Source organism: Podarcis erhardii (genome assembly GCF_964252035.2).
Source record: "Podarcis erhardii genome assembly, chromosome: 2".
Lineage (NCBI taxonomy): Eukaryota > Metazoa > Chordata > Lepidosauria > Squamata > Lacertidae > Podarcis > Podarcis erhardii.
In genome coordinates, this window is record NC_138498.1 from 36,638,528 (window position 1) to 36,661,252 (window position 22,725).

At 44.4% G+C, this 22,725-nt stretch overlaps 1 protein-coding gene across 1 annotated transcript in view; it reads left to right on the top strand.

Moving 5' to 3' along the window:
- The window catches only part of UBALD2 (UBA like domain containing 2), a 30,645-nt gene extending 10,121 nt beyond the window's left edge, over positions 1 to 20,524 (top strand). The window contains exon 3 of the mRNA XM_081850963.1: positions 19,928 to 20,524. Within this exon, the coding sequence (XP_081707089.1) occupies positions 19,928 to 20,248 (321 nt within the window). The 3' untranslated portion in view covers positions 20,249 to 20,524. The remainder of the gene's footprint in view (positions 1 to 19,927) is intronic.
- The last annotated feature ends 2,201 nt before the right edge of the window (positions 20,525 to 22,725 follow it).

Genomic DNA, 22,725 nt, shown 5'->3' on the forward strand with positions numbered 1-22,725 from the left:
TTGGGGAACTCAAAAGCTTGCTCACTGTTTTGTGCCCTTTGGGTTGGTCCTAATAAAGACCTTTCCCTGCTGTGGTTGTTGGATTTATTTATTTTTAATAGGCCATCACAACTACTTTTTTTACCCTCTTTAGATGAGCAAAAAGTACGTAGGTCCAGATCTCTCCCAACCCACTTTACATTAGGCCGCCAAATTGAAGAAAGCTCAGGAAAAGTAGGGGTGGTATTTTGGGTGGAAGGATTGCAAGCTTGCATTCTAGTACCAAACACAAATTCCTGTCCTGAACAGGAACTTGGCAGTAGTCTCTTCTTTTAATTCCAAATGCTTGCCTGCTTCCCATCTCATGGTTTTGTACTTAGAATCAACTGGTAAACCTTAGGGTTCTAGTGAAAAGGGGGGAAAGTTCCTGCAATACACACCCCCCCCCTCTCTTTGCAGTTAGTGACAGTACTTGGCTTGAGTTCGGTGGTTGCTTGCCTGGGCCAGTTACTGACTTAATGGTACTCAGGCCCCACATCTTCTTCAGGGGGTGAACATCTTTAAAACCCGCTGCCCTTCCATCCAAGTTGCATCCAGAACCGGCTCTGCTTAGCTTCAGCGATGTGACTACTACCTGTTCTCTAAACCCAAGCGTTGGCCCTCCAGATGTGCTCCCATTAGCTGCAGATAGCATGGCCAGTGGTTAAGGATCTAAGAGATGATGATGAAGAAGAATTTTTATTTAAAAATTTCTTGTGTAACCAAAAAGTACATACAGCGTCTCTACTTTCAATTCATAGAGTCAATTCATAGTCATTTTCACAGTTTGTTTACATTTGGTATGAGACAATGTTGTCATAGACATTATGCAGTTGGGGGGAAAAGAGGGGAGAGAGATGGGGGGCTAATGATCTTTCAGTCTTTGCATAGTATTTGTGCAAGGTTTTTGTGTTACAGATGTAAGAGCTGTAAGCCAACAGTATGTGGGGAGAGACCTTCTGACTCTGCCTTTAGGCTGTACAGATATGGCATTGTAGATAGGCAATAAATGAAGGGGAAAAAACAGCACAGCTGTTCCCTTGATCCAACCAGTGTACCAGGTCATGTATGTGGGGGTTACAGAGGCAAAATTCCACGTCTACTTACTTGTGTTGAAGGCAGGTAGCTGCCTTGGGGCGTGCTTTCATTGCCTTTGAACTGCTAGCAATTTGGAAACTCCCAAGAAAAGACATTGAATTAAATCTCCTAATTTTAGTTTAGGTACTTCATCTGAAAAGAAGGAAGTAATTGCTTGGTTGTGAGTATTTAAAGGTTTTTCCCATTGCAGTGAATGGTCTCTAGGGTGATGCTGCATAACTTAAAACTAACCATGTATAGACCTAGTCAGTCCTTTAGACTAGAGGAGAGCATTTAACATGGTGTGTGTGTGTGTGTGACTCAGTGACCCAATATCAGTGTTACTGCCTGGATCTAGAGGACTATATCTAGGGTTAGTCATTCTCCGAATTGACCTATTGAAATTAGTGGGCATGACTAACTTGTTCCCATCAGAGGAACTTTGATCCTGGAAGATCTCCAGTTGGAGAAAGGAGGGAAGGTAATCTTTAACCCATTTCACCCCACCCCCCAACACCTGACGCCTTCTTTGATCCCAAGAACCTACCCCAGAGTAGCAGACTTTCCAGAACAGTGTAGTGACACAGAGAGTTGCAGGGGAAAGGAGGAATTATTTTAAGATGGCCTGAAAAGGCAAACGCTAGTCCGAAAACTACAATAAAATCTTCACCCCCTGCTTTCCTGCAGCGAAGGCCGCAGCCTTTTGACCTTTTAGTGAATGCTGTTCAGGGCTCTCCCCATCCTGCCCAATTCAGTCCTACCATTTTTCAGCTACAGTGGTACCTCGGGTTAAGTACTTAATTCGTTCCGGAGGTCCATTCTTAACCTGAAACTGTTCTTAACCTGAAGCACCACTTTAGCTAATGGGGCCTCCCGCTGCCGTTGTGCCGCCAGAGCACAATTTCTGTTCTCATCCTGAAGCAAATTTCTTAACCCGAGGTACTATTTCTGAGTTAGAGGAGTCTGTAACCTGAAGCGTATGTAACCCGAGGTATCACTGTACTTGGAAATCAAGGGTAGCAGAAAGTGACCCGAAGGCTGCATAACCCTACGAACTGTAGCTTATCCTTCTCAGAGCTTCAGTTTCCAACGCTTTTAACAAACTACCATTTCCCACGATTATTTGGTGGAAGCCATGCGCTTTCATTGTGTTTTAAATGTATGCTGTATTGCTGTATGGGCAGCCTAAGAGGACAGGGCCCTAACATGTAGATGAGGCAGTACCTGGAAGCAAACTTGACTTCTTCCTGGGCTGCTCTTCAGTCTGTTTCTAGAATCTGCAGGGACTCTCCCCCTGTTGTGTCACAAGCAAGCATGGTTACAAGTCATCTGCCCCACTTCTCTTCTTCCTTTTTTGCACACTTGTCTACACTTCCTGGCACCCCCTCCCCAGTGAACACTCCTTAGAGCACCACATGGATATAACACTTGCTTTAGTCTACATGGACAATTATTTGGGGAGGTACTTAGCTGTCATTGCAGAGATTTAACCCCCCCCCCATCCTCTTGGTTCATCAAACCCTTAAATAATGATACGTTATAAGGAAAGAAGAAAATCAAAGATGGGATGAATTCACTGAATTGTGTTTTATTTACCACTGTAAAAGTCATGCAGTTTATTAAATATAAAAATATAGGGCTCGACCCCCACGTTGGGCAAAAAGATTCCTGCATTTCAGGGGGTTGGCCTAGATGACCCTCACGATCCCTTTCAACTCTACAATTCTATGATCCTATAACAGTTAGGATCAATAATTTTAAAAGCTGAAAATTCAAGTGTTTTCAATGTTGTGGTAAGAATGGATGGACACTTCTGTTTTTGTATATTTTTGATGCTTGTGATTTTCTTATATAAAGGAATGTTTTTTTAAAAAAGAGAGGGAGTACTTCAAAGCAAGTAAGCATGTTGAGGCTGAAATTACGATAATCAGGGTGGCTTGAAATAGTTCTTGGCTCTTGTGCTCCCCTCGCCTGGCAGACTTCTCACTTACATTCACCACCTCTTTGAGGTTTGGGAGTACCTTGGGAAATACAGTGGTACCTCAGGTTACATACACTTCAGGTTACATACGCTTCAGGTTACAGACTCCGCTAACCCAGAAATAGTGCTTCAGGTTAAGAACTTTGCTTCAGGATGAGAACAGAAATTGTGCTCCGGCGGCGTGGCAGCAGCAGGAGGCCCCATTAGCTAAAGTGGTGCTTCAGGTTAAGAACAGTTTCAGGTTAAGTACGGACCTCTGGAATGAATTAAGTACTTAACCTGAGGTACCACTGTAGAATTCTACAATGCTGGTAGGCAACAAGAGGCACTCTTGTTTTCCTTTAAAATGGGGACTGGTAATGTGTGGCCCTCCAAATCATGGCACTGGGGAATCCAACAGCATCTTGACAGCCTCCAAAAATAAATGCATAGTTCTGTCCACTTTCCTAGACTCTTGGACCATGGAGGCAGGTTTTCCAATGCAGCTGGGGAGGGTGTTAAAAGTAGGTGTGCAGTCCTGCAGTCACTCAGCTGGTAATCACTTCTGGTTTTTCCTCCTGGCTGCAGCAAGAGGATAGTAGGGGTGTGTTTGAGGGGATTCAGGGCAGTTTTATACAAGCAGTTGCTTGTAGCAATACAGTAATTATCCCACTGGCTTCCAGGTGTCTTCTGCTCTGACAAAACATATTCCTGAAGCCTGGTGCACGTCTTTCCTCACAATCTCTGTTTTAAAACACAGCCACAAGAAAACCTGTATTCTGTGACCTGTGTAACGAAGCCCATTTGATTATATTTATTTCGTACTGTTTTTGTAGCCCCAGGAAGGGAGGCATTGAGCTCTTCTTCCTCATCTCTGGAAGTTCGGCTCGGTGACAACCGCCCTCTCCCATTTCACCAGTTTCTGAACCACTGTCAGGCATTGTCTACAAACAATTTCAAGCATACCTATTTAGCAACTTGCTTGAAATAAATATGAGGGTCCGAGTCCTAAATTCTGCACAAAATAACTGATTCTGTGTTATTGCCACGGTGTAACAACATGCATTTAAATCACATCTTTGTGTCTGCCAGAGTTTTGAAAATAACAAGCAGAATGCTTTAATTGCACTTAATCTGCATGCTGATGTACGTGTGACAATTTTAATGTGCAACACTGCAGCACTTTTTGCTAAAAGAGGCAGCCCAGTGCTGGCCTAGAGTATTTTGAATGAAATATACTTGTCATGAATAGTTAAAAAAACAAAAAACCCACCCACTTCCCCCCTCAAAGGCAGATAATTTAGAAGAAGTGGTAATGGTACAGACTGGGTTTATTAACTTGCTGAAAAGAAGAAAATAACCTGTGCAGTAAGGAATATCTGACACCTTGTCTGCAGATGCATTTACCAATTTGTCTGTATTGAGGAGAATTGGGTGTTCCTCCTGGCTTGGGTTCAGTTAGTGCCTCTCTGCTGCTGTTTTCCACCAGCGAAAACGATGGTAGTAAAGTGGCGATCTTATGTCTTGGGGTCGGTAATAAACTGGACAAGGGGTAAACTGAGATTTTGCCTACACAAGATGGAGGTGCTGCTAATGGTCTGATCCAAGGGTTGGAGTTTCATCAGAGGTTATACTCCTGCTTTTTGGACACCCAAATGGCATGAAGTTCTTTTCACCAGCTTTGGTTGTGGTTCTAACTGGGACCTCTTTATTATTATTATTCTTTGGCGATCACTCGTAGCCGAGTAAGATTGTCTTCCATAAACACGGTTTTAAAAATGAGTCCATAAGTGACTGTGGAGGCCAATTCTGGATCCACACATGCTTTCTGGGTGGGAGTTGATCATGGTGTGGATTTGCCAAGCGTGCCTTCCACTTAGCACGTTTCTCCCTTGCATCCTGAGTTCGAGTGTCTTCAAAGCCCATGACACCTTTGGTAAAGGCTGTTCTCCAACTGGAGCGCTTGCAGTCCAGTGTTTCCCAATCGTCAGTGTTTATACTACATTTTTCTAGATTTGCCTTGAGACAGTCTTTAAACCTCTTTCATTGGCCACCAGCAATATGCTTTCCATTTTTAAGTTCGGAAGAGAGTAGTTGCTTTGGAAGACGATAATCAGGCATCCGCACAACATGACCAGGCCATTTGGAGCACAGCTTGCCAGTTTCAAGAGCATTATGTTGTGTGTCCTGAGGCTTTAGTCAAGATGCTGCTGGTAACCTATGAGACATGAACCCACCCTGTATAGGGAAGGAATGGGGAGCCTGTGGCCCTCCAGAGGTTGAAGTGCTCAGGGATGAAGGGAATTGTAGACCAGCAAGTTCTAGATGGCCATAGTATCCCTGCCCTTGCTTATGGTATCTCAAAGGCTGCCTATTCCTGTACAAACTTGCCCATTCCTTGAGGTCATCTGAGGAGTTCTTCCTTCAGATGACCTAACCAGCCAAGGTTGGCGGTTGAGACTTTGGGTTCTTCTGTCTAGTGCTACCTTGACTCCAGAATTGTTTCCCCTGCAGCTCCGTATGCTTGGCACCTAACGGTTTGTGTTTTTGACTCTTGACCTTATTTCACTGTGAGTGGAAAGGGCAAGGTGCAAATTTAACAAATATATTTAGCAGCAGTTTTGTTGTTGTTGTTTTATTCCTCTCCTTATATGTTCCTCTACCTCTCATTGTTGGGTTATAGCTTTATTTCTATTTTTTTGTTATACCTTCGTAAGCCTACCTAGGGCATGGTTTTATTGATAAGCAGGGTACATATTTGTAGGCAAGAGGTAGTAGAGGTAACACGAGCAGCCTTGTCTGTTGAAGAATAGTTGGGCTACTAAAGTGAATGAGCAACGCAGAATTGAGTAAAGGCAAGCAAGTAGCTACATCAAAGTATTCTGTCTTTTCTGTAGTTCCTCCAGCACCCAGGATGATTGTCTATTTGCTTAGTTTATTGAGTTCTGAAAAACACAGCCAAGCTCCATTTGAATATATGTCAAGGCCAACTGTGTAATTGGATGTGGACAAAAGAAATTGGTGTGTGTGTGTGTGTGTGTGTGTGTGCACGCGCGTGTTTGATTGTAAGGGTGGCTTGGGGATCTTCTCCTTCCTACTACTACAGCTTACTATAAAATATTTAAGGTTATCAAGTGCGCTGGATGTTTATGGAGCACTGGCGTAAGATGCTTGCTTGTGGCTTTGTACGTTTCTAGGCACTTTAGTTTTGTCTATTGTGAAGATGCCATGACTGCTTTGTGTGTGCTTTCTTTGTGCTGGGACAATATAAGATTTTTTCCCCTGGCTGTGTCAGTGCTGCAACATGTTCCTAAGTTTGCATCTTGATTGCTTTCTTTTGTTCTTGCTTCACCCTTTTCTTCTCCCCCTGCCTTCATCTCCCCAGTGTTGAACTGTACATTGTAATCTCCTTGGGGCAGGAACCTGCGGGTGTGTTGCTTGCTTTTCTCTGCTCTGTACTATGCACATTGTCAGTGCTATATAAATGACCAGCTGAAATCAGAGCCTTTTCATAGCATTCTGTGTAACCATGTGCGTTATCGTAGCACTTGTAGCATTGGCCACAGCCAGCGTGTAATGAAAGGTCCAGACTTCCTCCTAGAAGCCACCCCCGCCCACTGAGCATTGTTTTAATACATCAGGATCAAGTTCTTTGCACGCACACATGCACACACACACACGTGCATGCTTCTGCATGCTCAGGTGAGCAGCAAGGTGTTATGTGAGACGATATACATGGTGTCATAAGTTCTTTGCACTGTACTGGTCATGTGGCCGTATATGCTCTAGTCAATGCTTGCATGAACACTCATTCCATAATGTGTAAATCAGCGCTATTTCTGCTACATTTGGTGTGCTGTAAATGGAGCTATTTCGGGGTTTATTTCAGAGCTATTGAAACCAGACTTGATGTCACTTTCCTTCTCCCAAGATCAGCCGAAAGTCTTTGGTCAGGTGGTGAGCATATGAAGGAACAAAAATGTGTTAGAATGCAAGTAGCCTAAACACTTCAAAAGACTTAAAAATACATATGGTCAGTTTTACCTGTGATCTCTGCTGTTGCTGCTTTCAAATGGATGTTAATGTAGTTTATTTTGTCTCTCCTATTGTTTTATTTTTCTGCTTGACTATGTGCTAGTGTAATGCGATTTTACATTGTTGGGAACTGCCCTGAATGCTGCATGAGCAGCAACAGGGTAGGATAAACATTTTTATATTATGGAACAAATGGAAACTAAAAAAATAAAATGATTGTCTTACACACACACACACACACACACACACACACGCATGCATCCAACCTTCCTCCTTTTTTCCTTTGTCCAGTTGCAGCCTTGACACCCCAGAAAAGCTCGGTTTCTAGGCTAATAGAAGCAAATATGGACAAATGCTCCATTTCCCAAATAAATGCCATTTTAAAGGTGGTTGTTGTTGTTGTTTTGTTTTGTTTTTTAAATTGAGCTCTCATTCTGTGTTGCAGGTATAGCAGGCTTTGATTGTTAACCATGCAGTGGAGTTGCAGTTACTTACTCTCCTTCAGGGCGACTCACAAATCACGTAGAAAAGAGTAGCGCTTTGTGATGTCTGAGGGGCTGAAGCAGCTTCAGAGGTTCAGGGATTGTGGCCAGAGTCCATTGGAATGATAAATGGAAAGTGGTTTAGGCTACGAGAAATAATTGAATTTAATATGTAGGTGTGCTGTTGAGATGTGTTGAGAGCAACATTGGAATTTTTATTGTTTTTACACAGCTATGTATATTCTGAGATTCCACAAAGCAAAAGGCCAGAACTTGGTGCTTGACCGAGCACTGAGCACCCCATGGACCTACATAAAATCTTAAGTGGGGGTGAGGGCAAAAGTAATAGCCAGAGGCGAGGCTTTGGGATCCTGTTTAGCTAGTTGTCCCTTCCCATGACTGGCAAAAGCAAAATAAATTGTTCAACACAGTAAACCTAGTTTGAAACTGGCATGTTTGTATAGGATCATCTCAAGACAAAACGGCATTGATAATACCTTCTGAGAATTGCAGTTGTCCCAGGCAACTGGCTGTTGCATATTCTCTAACTTTGGCCTTGTGTTTAGCAGCAATGTCTTGCACCGCAAAGCAGATCTCTGTGATTCAAAGACTGCCAATACACCATACATTTAAAGCACTGTTACAGCACTTTGAACAGCTTTGGCTTCCCCCAAAGAATCCTGGGAACCGTCATTTAAGGGGACCTGAGAGTTAGGAGACCTCTGCTACAATTCTCAGAGTGCTTAAACAACCAATCCTTCTTCCCAGGGAACTCTGGGAATTGTAGCTCAGTGATGGGAATAGGGCTCTCTTCTCAGCACCTTTAAACTACAGTTCCCATAATTCTTTGGGGGAAGCTATGGCTGTTGACGTGGTATAGTGGTGCTTTAAATGTATGCTGTGGATGTGGCCTGTGATATTTATGAATGTAGCTTGACAGTGAAGATACCGCTGTGCCTGTGTGTTTTCTCAGCATGGAAAGTTCTCCATTTCTCCTATACAGCAGATAGATTTGTCTCTCAGGTACACTTGAGTAGTTGCTAGAGTGTTTGAAAGGTCAATGCATGTCTTTAAAGGTGCTTGATGGACTTGTGTCACAAGGGGGTGGTTTGCCCCCACGTGTTTATAGACAGGAATCTTCAAACATTACAGGAGTTCACCAGGAGGCACAAAGTGGACAAGTGACAAACTCACGGTCATGTGCCCAGCGCATGAATCGGCTCTTTCCTAAGACTTCCTTCTCACAGCAGTCCAGCTGTGGCTGTTGGTGGGTTTCCGTTTAGCAACACTGTTGATTTGGCTGTCAGTGTATTGCTTATCACAAACCATTTTGCTTTATCCTGGGGGTGGGCACCCTGTTTAACTGACGCCTTCACCCCTAAATAGACGATGACCCAGGCTGCTTACTTTGCCAATGGATGCGTTCAATGATGCCATTTGGGGTCAGTTCACACCACCGCATTGACTTTGCCTTTAATAAAAGAGATCTGTGACAGCTTAACTGTTTTAATTATATTAACTTTGCACAGTTTGCTGCAGGCACAAATGGTGCCGTTTTCCCACACACATAGCAGCTGATAGCGTGATTCCGACTTGCAGCGAATCAGTTGGAATTAATGCTCCTGTTGTGGCACATGTGAATGCCTTCTCTGTTTTAAAAACATACTTGCACAACCACCCCACACTGAACTGTGGTCGTATGAAATATACAGTGGAGCTTCCAGTGCAAGGCTAATGATAGAAGGACAGGATGAGATCTTTGTGGTAGCCGAGGTAGTATAGTTTATTATAAATCAGCATACGAAGCTCAGAAATGTCTATTCCCCTCCTTATTAGGCTGCATTGAGTGTTAAGGTTGAATTGCTTGGGATTGCAAAAGAGTGTTTGCCCCACGTGGCGAGCTGGGCTTGTTTTATGCCAGGAAGGTCAAGGTTACCTTCTGTGCTTCCGCTTGCCAATCCTTAGTTTGCAAAGCTTCTGTTAGGATTTTGTTGTTGCTGCGTTTGTTTGTTTTTAATTTGACAGGCAGGAAGGTTGAGTCATGTATAAGGGAGCATTATGCAATGGTTTCCTCCCTGCTGAACCCTGTTTATAATTATATAGGTCCTGCTTTCTGCCTGTTCTGGGCTTGCTCCTGCCAGGCTGTGCTGCTTGATGGTGGGGTAACTCACCTGCAGCTAGGATAGGTAACACCGTCCCTCTCCTGCATCCAATAGCAAATGCAACAAGAGGGAGAACGGATTTTCTGGCCTGTATGTTTGGGTGTTACTGTTCCGTTGAGTTACCTTCATTTACAAAGAGGTGTCTAGGCTGTGTGGTCCAGTAGTATTTCTATACAGTGGTACCTCGGGTTACATACGCTTCAGGTTACATACGTTTCAGGTTACAGACTCCGCTAACCCAAAAACAGTACCTCGGGTTAAGAACTTTGCTTCAGGATGAGAACAGAAATCGTGCTCCGGCGTCGTGGCGGCAGCAGGAGGCCCCATTAGCTAAAGTGGTGCTTCAGGTTAAGAACAGTTTCAGGTTAAGTACGGACCTCCGGAACAAATTAAGTACTTAACCAGAGGTACCACCGTACTTTATTCTTTAAAGAGTAATGGCCTGTTGCTCCTTTAAAACTGGGGCATTGGTAAAGGAACCCTTCCCTGCTGCTGTTTCTCCTCCTCCCCACTCCTTTCTTTGGGCTGCTGCACACTTTTTCCCAGGCAGCTGTTTCATAACGCACACCCATTTTTCTGTTAGTCATGTTCTCCTCTTCCTTTCTGAAGTTCGGCAGGCTTTTTTTTCTTTTTCTTTTTTTTTTCTTTTTTTTTTTTTTTGTACACACCGAACACAGTGATCTAATTCTTCCTTCTGTGGGCTGGCCCTCACCATTTTAAGTTTCCCCCCAACCTTCAGCTGCAAAATGGGTGTTGACAGCAGGCATTTGGGGTGACGACAGGGGGGCGGGGGAAGAGAGAGACCTGACAGGGGGGGTTGTGTGTGTGTGTGTTTTAAGATGCTAAAATTAGAATGATTACACAAAATTGTGAGGACTTACCAGGAAGTGAGGAGAAGCTGGTGACGGAGATGCTTTTCTGCTGTACTCTTTTGTGTTGGACCTCTCCAGAGGTTTCTAGGATGTCGCAAGCTGCTAGCTAAATTAGTCTGTAGATGAGAAGGAAAAAGCAGCCTGGCTCTTGCTGATAGGGATACATCTACATTGCAAAGTCGAACCTGTTCCTTGGGTTTTTTTTCACCCTGGTTACAAAATCCACCCTTTTAACAATCGAGTTACTATAATGGAGGTTATATTCTGCCCTAGCTCCACCCACGTCAACTTCCTCAAGTTTGCTTGCCACAGGCAATTTGCCATTTATAAAGTAGACATAGTAGAACTGAGACTGAGGTGTAAAAAGACCTTTGTGTTTGGGCCTGTCCACATTTTTCATAGCCCACGTTGCTTTGATTTGTTGCATGGATGGAACAATCTCTTCGCTGCTGCACATCATTCAGAAAAGTAAAGGAAGTTACAATCTCTGGCCACTTGCTTCATCTGAAGATGCCTATGTGTTCTTTAGATTTCATTTCTCTACAGTTACAGATAGGTAGCCGTGTTGGTCTGCCATAGTCAAAACAAAATAAAAAAATTCCTTCCAGTAGCACCTTAAAGACCAACTAAGTTAGTTCTAGGTATGAGCTTTCGTGTGCATGCACACTTCTTCAGATACCTGAAGAATCTGGAGAAGTGTGCATGCACACGAAAGCTCATACCTAGAACTAACTTAGTTGGTCTTTAAGGTGCTACTGGAAGGAATTTTTTTATTTCATTTCTCTACAGTACTTGAATTTTTCAGGTCTCACAGTGTCCTGAGTTGTTTCTATGGCCAGCAGGCTTCTCCTGGCTTTTGAGTCTTTGGATTGAATCCAGTAAAAAAAAATTGTGTGTGTGGAACAACTTGCTTAAGCACAGTGGAACTGCTGCTCCTTGGGTACATCACCCCAAATCTGCTCCGGGGGAATCCCCTGAGCTGATTTGGCGGGGTATTCACAAACGTTCCATTATGGCCTTTGCAGAAATTGTTCCCCACGCACACTGATTTAGCTGGATGGAGCGCTTATGCATATGCTCATCTTTGAACTATATTGGCTGGTTCTCCTAGAGACCAGGAACTACCTTTGTTTGTGAATGGCTGCTTTGTTTGTTTGCTCTGGATTGCAAATTAACCCTGAACTTTCCATTTGTGTGCCTTTAAAAAAAACCTATATAAAAATTGCCCATCATTTACTATCAGCAAAGCATATTACTTGACATGACTGTGTATTTTATTGTTCCAACCAAGACACAGGGAAGGGCTTTAGGTTCAACGCAGAGCATGTGGTTTGCATGTAAAAGATCTCGAGTCCAATCCCTATCATCTCAAGATGGGTTGGAAGACTCTTGTCTGCAACCCTAGAGAGCCACTGTCAGCATTGTAGACTTAGTACTCTAGATGTTTCTGGTCGACAACTCCCATAATCCCTGACCAAGCAGCTTGGGAGTTGTAGTTCAGCAATATCTAGGACAGTGTTTCTCAAGCTTGGGTCTCCAGCTGTTGTTGGACTACAGCTCCCATCATCCCTAGTGAGCAAGACCAGTGGTCAGTGATAATAGGAGCTGTAGTCCAACAGCAGCTGGGGTCTCAAGTTTGAGAAACACTGGTCTAGGAACTGAGCCACATGAACCAATAGATTGACAGTGCCAGGCAGCTCCCTATTATTCCTAATCTTAAAAACTACTTATACATTAAGTTAAAGAAAAAAACACCTGTGTGTGTGTGTGTGTGTGTGTATACATATGTAGTCCCCCCCGCCCTTGTTATATTATAAGAGGTGTTGTCAATTTTAAGTTACTTTTCACACCTATTTTTCTCCTCTTGAAAGATCCATTGGATTTTAGGTTGGTATTGTATTTCACCAAGTTGTGTTATGTGACCCTAGCATGGATGTCCCTGCAGGTGTGTGTATGTGGGATTGGAGGTCTCTTGTAACCCGAGCAAGAAGCCCCCTCCTTGCTAGTTTTGTAACTTGTCTGTTTGTTGTGGTAACGCTGCTGATCACTGTGAGGCTGCTAACATGGGGCTTTTAGAGAGGGCAGCCATGTTCACGGTGTCTAAATAAACTAAAACTGATGTGGGGTTTCTTTCTTTCTCTCACTCTTCCCCCACCCCTTTGGTCTATTCTGGGATTGTTTAATCTGGCACGCGCTACTTGGAGGGAAATGTTCATTTCTCCTCAGGACAATGGTGTTCACTGGCAATGTTTTTGCCATATATGTTGTGGACTATAGTTCTTTTGATTCGGCTTGTTTGTGACACAGGAAACTTGCCCTCTAGTAAACATGACCCCCAGAACACACCTTCCAATAAAGCAAGGCTCTGGTAGTTTCTGTGTGTGTGTTTTTACAGTGATTTATTGGACTCACATGACGCCTATTCTGTTGGCGTTGGAGAAACAAAGCAAAGCAACATGCCGCAACGATGCTTCGTGCCAAAAATGTTCTGGATCTCCTCAGAATTAATGCAGAGATAGGTTTTGTTTAAAAAATAAAAAAGAATTAAAAATGAACAAGTGAGGAGATTGCAGGATTAAAGGGGCTAGGGAACCTCCACTCCCAGGCAAGGGCCACATTCTGAGGGCCACATTCCCTCAGAAGTAGTTTGCTCAGGGCCAGAGACCAAAAGTGTGTGGGATCTAGCTAGTATTTTGCACTGGCTTCAGAGTTGGACCAAACTTTTCTTCAGGCTTGATTTTGACATTGCATTGTTAGACCATTTTGACTCCAATCGGGTGGGTTTTCTCCCTTCAGAATTCAGAATATTTTAAAGGATTGAAATGGCAGAAAGAAACAGGCCTCAAAAGGATGAAGTAGGTGTGGGGAGCAGGTAGGGGCAAGAAAGGCCCCTTGGCTGCAGCAAGCCCCTGCTGTTTGAACCTTTAGCACATGACGCTTGCAGATGTTTTCCTTCTACGTATGGGGACTAGAAGCTTGCTTTTTAAAAACATGCACAATATCACAAAATAACCCTATAGGCCAGTGTTTATACGGTGTGAGGCATCTTCATAACATTGCCTAAGGTGGGCATGAATGATAACTGTAGAGGCCAACTGCATCTTGGCTTTATGTATTTGACCTCATTGAGGTGGGATTACTGGCTAACTTTTTTATGCATTAAGCTACATAAACTCAGTTTCACTGCCCTGGATTATATTATACTTACTATAAACATTGCCTAAAAAAATTGCAGCATATGTAACTTTGGCCTGGACTTCCCATCACTCCATCTGGCCAGACGAGGGCATAGGTGGCAAATATCCAAACCTTTCAGATAGCTCCCCTTTTCTGGGCTCAGAGCCCAGCACCCCAAGCCCCACAGATAAGGGTAACATCAAAGCAAGCCAATTTGCGTATATCAAAGCTCATTGTTACAACTACTACCAGTTAGTTGTGGGGTTAATCTTGACTACCAAGATGGCGTTAGCAAAGCTCCAGGAACAAGTTCACCTTTGGTTCAGCACAGGTGGGAGAGAGGGAAAACCAGAGTTGAAAATGGGTGGCAGGCTAGAATCGTAAATAGGAGCCGCTCCACACTTCAAAACTTTGTGGCAGGTTTCACTTAGCAACTTTTGAATAATGATCCGTTTTTCTCATTTGAGAGTAATTCTAGAGTAAGGCCATCAAAAGAAAAAGCTGTGCTTGATATTACGTAGGCTGCAAAATAGAAGAAACTACAGTAGTTGTGTTCATCTGTTTATGGCATATTTCTAGTGTGGTTCTAATCTTCCAGTCCAGGAGTTGGATGAAGACTGGTAACTGTGTACTTTTCTATGGTGCATTTTTTTTTTTTGTCGTGTATGTGTGAACCTGTACACCATTCGAAGTACAGTGGTACCACGGGATCCGTTCCGGAGTCCCGTTCACATCCTGAAGTGAACGCAACCTGTTTCTGCGTGGGTCGCATTTCGCTGCTTCTGCGCATGCGTGTGAAGTCATTTTGACTGTTTGCGCATGCACGCGTGGCAAAACCTGGAAGTAACGCGCTCCATTACTTCCAGGTCGTCGTGGAGCGCAACCCGAAAATACTTAACTTGAAGCACATTTATCCCGAGGTGTGACTGTACTTTTTGAGAAAGTGGTTTATAAATTTTCTAAGTAAAGAAGCAAAATATATCAGGGTAACAAGAGAGCTGGTGTGGCACAGTGGTTAGGCTGTTGGACTGCGACTGGGGACATGCAGGTTCAAATCCTCACTTGGCCATTAAGCTCACTGGTGACCTTTGGCCAGTCTTCATATCTCTGTCTAACCTACCTCACAGGGTTGTTGTGAAAATAAAGGGTGGGGTGGAACAACGTATGCTGCCCATTGAGCTCTTTGGAGGAAAGGGGGAGGTACACCTGTAGTAAAGAAATACTATTGTTTCTGATGTTTTAAATACAGTGGTACCTCGGGTTACATACGCTTCAGGTTACAGACTCCGCTAACCCAGAAATAGTGCTTCAGGATGAGAACAGAAATTGTGCTCCGGCGGCGCGGCAGCAGCAGGAGGCCCCATTGGCTAAAGTGGTGCTTCAGGTTAAAAACAGTTTCAGGTTAAGTACAGACCTCCGGAACGAATTAAGTACTTAACCTGAGGTACCACTGTATACAAGATGCAAGTGAGCACCATAAATCAGTGGGTTTTATTTCCAGCAACTTGTTGTGCCTAAGTTGCCTCTGGGAAGGGTGTCTTGACTTGAGTTTCCTACAGAGAGATCACTTCCTTGAAGGTAAAACAGTAAGCAGGCTGTTGTGTGTCTTCTCTGGTCACATTTCCATACAGTGGGAATCTTAATCCTCATCACTTGGATGCGAGGTGAAATAAGCACATGTCTGATGACGTTCATGGGTTTTTCCCTACATGCAAGCAGTTGTGTAAAAAATTAAATTTGAATAAATTATGTAGGTTGAGACACCCTTACTTGGCAGCCAAATCCCATTGTTTCAACTAGTTCCACACAATGTATTTGGCATCAGGGTTTTAGGGCTGGCTGACATCTTGATGGGTTGAGAAATGCTGTCAGCCCGGCTTATTTACATACATGATTTGGGCACCTCACTGTGCAGATGGGTGATGTAAGGCATACGTTAATATAGGCAATCTTCCAGGCTCCTTTTTATGAGGGGAAGGTTTGGGAGATCAACTCTACACTGTGGCACACAAGGGAGAGGAACATGAACATACCTGCAGCCTATGCCCCACTGGATACACATGGTTACTAGATGTCTAGCAAACCTTTTAGACTTCTCTTGTTTCAGAGTTACTGTAGTGCGCTAGCTAAATTGCTGCTGTTCTCACTCAACCCTTCAGATGCACCTTCACACAGTTGACTGCACAAAAGGAAACTTGTTTTTATTAACCTGGTGTCTGAGCTAGCCACGGTACCTTTTTTTTATTAAAAAAAAAGCCTAGACAAATTGATTAGCTTTTGGTGTTTTATCTTCATTCTTCTTTCCTTTTTTAAAAAGAGCACCTTGAGATAGATACAAAACAGAGTCTTAGAACTGGGTAAATGGAAGGCAGGAGAGTCTGCGTACACATAATAAAAAAAGAGCTCAGTCGTCAAAACAAACATGCCAGTAGGTTGAGCGGAAGGGTGGCGTGTTCGAATTCCACCCCAAGGGAAAGTTGTATGCAAACGTGGAGAGTACTTCAGGGCTTTACATTACATGTAGGTGTGTAGGGTGGACGCAGTGCTTGGTGACTGAGGTAGCTGCTCCTCTTTTCAGACGACTTTGAATGTAGCTTTTAGAGGGACCCGACAAAAAGGAGTATACTTATTTGCAGGGTGGGGCCCAGTCTGTGCTGGAATGAACCAATTTTTCTCCAAGCAGTTTGAAACTACCCTATTAGGATTACCTGAAGAACGAGGACCCCCCCCCAAACTCCCTCTATTAAAGCTGTCCAGTATCAAGTACCTAATATCTGAGATGGGGGCATTTTGGATGAAACTTCCTGATGCATGGGAAGCAGAGACAGGAAATATTCATCACGTGCTCTCATTTGGAAATGTCTGAGCCAGAAAAAAGCATAGAACCCTCAGCTTCTGTTTTCAAGCATTAACACAGATGGAAACTTGTGGTTCCATAACATGGGGATATTGCCTGTTACTGTGCTCAACTCTTTCATTTGCAAATACAAATTTTGCAGTGTGTGTGTATTTATTGTAGGGTAATTAGCTGGGGAATGGTCAGGTATTAATGCAAATTAGATCTGATTTACCTATATATAACATTTGGAAAGACAGGAAAGTCCCTACTCTTTATATTGAGGTGACAAAATTGCAACTCTAGTTTTGCCCCTCCCCCCAGCAATTTTTTTCTGCCCACCCCTCAAAGTCCCTATTGATTTTGGCTCTGGCAAAATTAAAAGAAAGTAGAGACAGTGCTGGGATGCAGAGCCCAGCTCCCCAATTGGAATGCAAATCACCCCTTCCCCAGTCATCTGATCAGGCCTTTGACATGCAGAGAGATGATGATAACCCCTTTCCCTCAGGTGATCTGCATAGATCAGCTTGGGAGGGAATGATCCTCTGTTTTATGGGCATGTGTGGCACATGTGGGGAAGATGCTCAGTGGCAGACCATCTGCTTTGCTTGTGAAAGGTTCGGCTCCTGGCACCTCCATGTGGTCTGTGAGAGACTGCCAGTCGCTGCCTTTCAGTACAGACAGCACTGAGGTAGATGGCCTGACTCTGTATAACCACCTTTCTATGTCCCCATGTGAACTGGCCACACTCACCACTGTCATGCAGCTCCCAGAAGGTTGGCCAAGGGTGAACACGACCCTCTGGCCAGAAAAAGCTTAGCCACCCCTGCTTTATATGCCGAGCCATGTGTGAGGAAAAGGTCAGTTAAAGTGTAACTAGTTTCTTTTGTGCGTGCATTTTCGTTTTCTTGGGTGCCTTTCTGTAGATGGGCTTCCCAAACACAGTCCCTTGCCCCCATTTAAGTAGAGTGCCAGACCAGGCCAGCATGGATTGTTGGAGCACTCCAGCACGTCATGAGTAGAATTTGACTGCAGGGTGGACCCATAGGAAAGCTGAATGGCTGCAGAAGATTGAAGCTGGCACAGCTGCTCACTTAAACTGGAACTTGCGTACCTGGCCGTGTTTGATCTGATAAAAGAGGTCATCTTGCAGACGAGGGAACCGCTTTAGAGAGCAGTCGATTTACATGGTGATGGAGCCAGACAAAAGGTATAGACAGACAACGTGCTTGGGGCAATTAATAAGCATTGTTTCATCATAGATGGCACGTTCTGCAAATTGGCCTCTATTGGTGCAGCTAATTTCTGCCGGGTTCTCAATTCTCAAGCTGTCATGCTTCCTTCTCAGGCTTTAGGAGGGAGGCGATGTTTAATAAGGAAGTGTGCTTATTGTGAGGGGGTGGTTAGGGCGAGCCCTGAGTCTTAGAGTTCCCCAGAAGATTGAGGCGCTTGATTAATGATGCAAGTCAAACATCACATGTCAAGACTCTGAAAAAGGCAGCCCTGCACAGTGGAAAATGCAGTTGTCGGGGATGAGGCAACATTGCTCACTGACAATGGGGCCTTCCGTGAACCAAAAAGGTCCTCCGTTCTGAAATGTGCTGGAATTATGCAAAACACACTCAGTTCTGTTTGTTCACCTTCATTTTGATGGCATAACATAGAAAGCTTTTTGTACGTTTTGGGATTGCGCAATCCATCTCTGTCTTTGTGTAAGCAAAATGAAACATAACTTTGCAAACTACATGACAAACAGGCATCAGTTGCACATCCTGCCTTTCTTTGGTCAGTGTGTACCATGTTTGGAAGCTTTTAGATTTTGCATCCATTTCTCTGAATAGTAGGACCAGCTGTTTTCCTGGCGTGTACATCATGCATCTTGCATCATACATGGTCTGGGCCTTTAAACCCTCCTGCTTCAGTTTTATATTTTCACTAAAGACCAAAAAAGGGGGTTATGTGTGTTTTCCAATTACTAGCCCACAGATTGGTGCCAGCCCAAAGTCTGCTTCCTGCAGGTTTGTGCAAAGGGAAATCACTTAGTTTCCTACTATTATTATGTGGGAAGGTTTTAATACCTTGATCAGCAACTAGATATTGTTGTGGAAGATTCTGGAGCGAACATTTTTAGGCTACACATACACACAGATCTCTCTGCCCCCCATCTTTGGAGGGGAGGGCAGAAAAAGTTGCTTGGGGGCTGGATAAACTTGGAGGATGGTGTAGACCAGTGTTCTTCAACTTTTGGTCCCCCAGTTGTTGGAGCTACAACTCCCATCACCTCAAGCCAGCTATCCAGTGGTGAGGGAAGATGGGTAGTTGAACAACATCTGAAGAGCACTGGTGTAGACCTTAGTTGTTATCCTTCTGTGAAGCAGCTTGTAAACCAGTGTTTCATCCTCTCTCTCCCCCCATCACTTTACCCCTTTCTCTCTTTCTTCCCCCTGCCCAAAGCAGGGTATCCTCTGGAGTCAGATTTGGCCAGAATCTTGACAACAGTTCCTGCCATTCGTTTCCTTCAGCAACATTTTGTAACTACTGTCAGCAAAAGGTTGTCCACTTCTGGGTAGAAGGAGATCACCAAGCAGCAATCTGCCCCTTCTGCCCCATCCTCCTTCAATAATTTATTGTGTGGGAAGGTGGGAATTTATTGAGGGAGAAGCTTGCCGGTAGGTATGGGTTTAGGGGCATTGTAGTGTTGAGTGGGACCCGGGCCAGTCTACAGGTTGAATAGTCAAGGTCATCGAATCTGTTTAACCAGCAGTAAACCCTTTCTTAAAAATCAGATGGTTTTATTTATACATTTTGTTGTATTCTATTTCATTCTTCCATGAGCTCAAAATAGTTTACACCAAGCTCCTATTGATCCATTGCACATCCAGTTGATTAATCCATGTGGAAAATGGAGTTCCCCTTCCTCTTAGACCTTCCACTTGGTGCATTCAGTCAGGCTGGTGAAAATGCCGATCCAGCCATTGGTTTTAGCTGTGAATATGGGACCCTGCCCTGCCAATATTTAGCAGAGCAGGGTAGTTAATTTTTAAGGAGGGAGCTAACCACATGCTTTTGGAAATGACTCTTTTATCTGTTTCCCCAGACTCTACATTGTGCTGCTTAGTTGGGGGAAGGAGAAGAAGCCATGTGCTCTTGTTGGGGCTATTTCCTTGTGTTGCATGTGTTGCATATTATTCTATTATTATTATTTTTAAAGTAGACTTGGGAAGTCATTAGGTGAACCCTTGCACGGACCAGGCGAAGGGAGCCGCAATTATAACCTTGTTTCTCTGCCCTCTTTCTCTGCCCTCCAGATGTGCACACCCAGCAATACTCCAGCCACGCCTCCCAACTTCCCAGACGCCCTTGCCATGTTTTCCAAGCTGCGGACTTCAGAGAACCTTCAGAGCAGCAACAGCCCTATCACATCCATGGCTTGCTCTCCTCCGGGTAGCTTCAGCCCCTACTGGGCTTCTTCGCCTCCAAACCACCAACCTGCCTGGATCCCTCCTTCGTCGCCCACCAGTCACAACCTCCACCACCACCTCCACCACCAGCAGCCCATGTGGCCTCCTGTGTCTCAGCAAGGGCCCCCCCAGCAGAAAGCCATGGCGGCAATGGATGGCCAGAGATAAGACTTAATGTTTTTGGAATGGGGAGGGGAGAAGTTGATAGGGTGGCGGGGGCGGTAAAGAGGGTGTGGCAAATCCAAGGGGGCACAGGGAAATGGGGTGGGGGTATTTTTTTCCCCCCTGAAGATCGCACTGGAATATTTTATAGTGTTTTTTTTTTTAAAGAAAAAAACTGATGAGATGTCGTCATCAGCCCAAACCCCGATGTTCCTTTCCCCCGCACCCACCTTCCTTCTCTTCCCTTATCCACTCTTCAGGAGAGTTAATAACTGATCTTTTTCTCTTTTTTAAAAGAAAAAAAATTATATAACTATAATATATAAATATATAAATATATCTAATGTATATACATCACGAATGAAAGCAACGGAATTGCAAAGATCCAGGTAGCATTCTGCGAAAGCTGCCTGGAAAAAAAGAAGGGTGGCTGTGTTGGATCCGGGGGGTCGGGGGGTTTCGAGGTGTCTCCCTGTGTGCGCGCGCGTATGTATGTGATAGGGGGTGGCCGGGAGAGCTCAGAAAGTTGCCTCTCCTTTCCATCCTTTCCCAATTTTGTTGCCCTCCTCTTGATTATCCTTTGGCTCCTGGTTGTCAGGAGTTGCCTGTAGCAGCTGAGACGGTTGAGGGGCCTTGAGGGAGAAACCCTCCTTGCTGTCTGTGTGCCCGTGCGGTTCAGAGAGCCTCCTAGGCTGGGTGGGGTGTCACCTGCTAAAGGAACTGAGCTTCTACTACCCCCTGCCCCATGTTGTGACTGAGCGTGAGGGGTTGGGGAAGTAATTTTCCACTGTGGGCTCCACTCCACAGGGCTCTCCTGTAGGCCACAGAAGGAGCCTGAAAAGAAAAGAAAAAAAATGGAATAGTGCAAAATGTCACGTTATCGGGGCTGTAAATCTGTGAGACCATGTTGAGTCCTACTCAAGATTTTGTACATTCAAGGAGGCAAATCTTGTCCTTTTTTGACAGGTGCCGACACATGTACAGTCTGGCAAAATCAGCCAGCTCTTCTAGCCTATACATGGGCTGGCAAATTTATGGGCGAGAGTGGGGTTTCGTGGGCTTGCGACCGTGCTGTCATTTGGGTTCAAACCCTTTCTCCATTGCCCCAACTTTGGCCTATTGAAACCCTTTTTCTCCAACGGCTGCAGCAGGTGTGCTCCAAGTAAGAAACTAGAAATGGGTTGGGGGTTTTGTTTTTTGGTACCTTACCACAGACTCTTTATTGCTCTCCCACCCCCACCTGTCCCCTTCTTGTTTTTTTGGGGAATGGTTTCCCCCTTCAGCTCTCAAGCTGTTTCCCTTTTTAAAAGGACAAAGTTTAAGCATTTGGGAGGATAAGCTGGAAGGGAAGTTGCTGAAGTTTTCAAAGGTATAAAAACACAAACGTCAACCTCCCCAGAAGATGGATAATTCGAAGGAGGACTCAAGAGAGTGCTCCCTGACATCCGGCGGCAAGGGAGATGCTGAGGCTCTTTTTGTTTTTTGTTTTTTAGGTTTTAAAATCAGAATCTTGCTTAAACAGGTTGAAGGTTTTATATTAATTTAAAAATAAAAAAAAATCACTTTTTTAACCAGAGTGGCACTTGTCTCTTTGTCCCCCACCCCACCCTATTGCCTTACACTTCTTCTTTAATTCAAAGAAATCTGCTGGGTATAAATGATAGACGTTAGAACTGAACGGAAACCAAAAACCAATCCTTCCTCTTTACATACGCAACATTGCAAAGGCACACAGCTTGCTCTCCTCTTCCTTCCCCTCCCTTCCTTTATCTAGAAACCTACTCCACTCTTCCCTGCTGTCCCTGCTGCACGTCACTCATTGGCTTATGTGAAAAGCAAAACGAAACTAGGTCGTTGGTGTTAATATTAGCATTCATTTGGAATTGCTTCGTAATGCAGGTTAAAAAAAAAAAAAGCACACACACATACACACTTCAGTGCCAGATGAGGAGAGAAACATGGGAACGAGAGTGCTAGCTGTACTCCCATTCCCATTTCTCTCTCCAGAGGTTGGAGGGTGTCTTTGTGAATCGGGGAGCCAGCTTCTACTCATGTATACTCCCCCATGCAGTGTAGACCCCTGGAAAACCAGGATTTACATCACATGGGAAACATATCTGTTTAGGAGCAGGACCTCCCTTTCGGGCTGCTGCCCTCTAATTTGCAGAGGGAGATGATGGGGCAGGGGGCAGACTTAGGTTGCATTCGTATGGTGGGTGTATTGCATTCATTTATTATAAGGCTAGTGCCTGGTTTTGCTAACTTTCCTTTCACGCTGCGTAAGCCTGTTCCACCACATCTCTACCTCTGCACCAACACGGTGCGGGAAATGTTGTTCGCACAGATGTCAAAATGCCGTCCCTTGACATTGTGCCGTTCTGTGCTGAAATTCCGGCATGCTTTCTAACCAGGCTAAAAAAGGAGGGCATGAGCCTCAAAATGCAGTGCAGTGCATGCTGGTATGCCGCCTCTCGGCTCGTCAT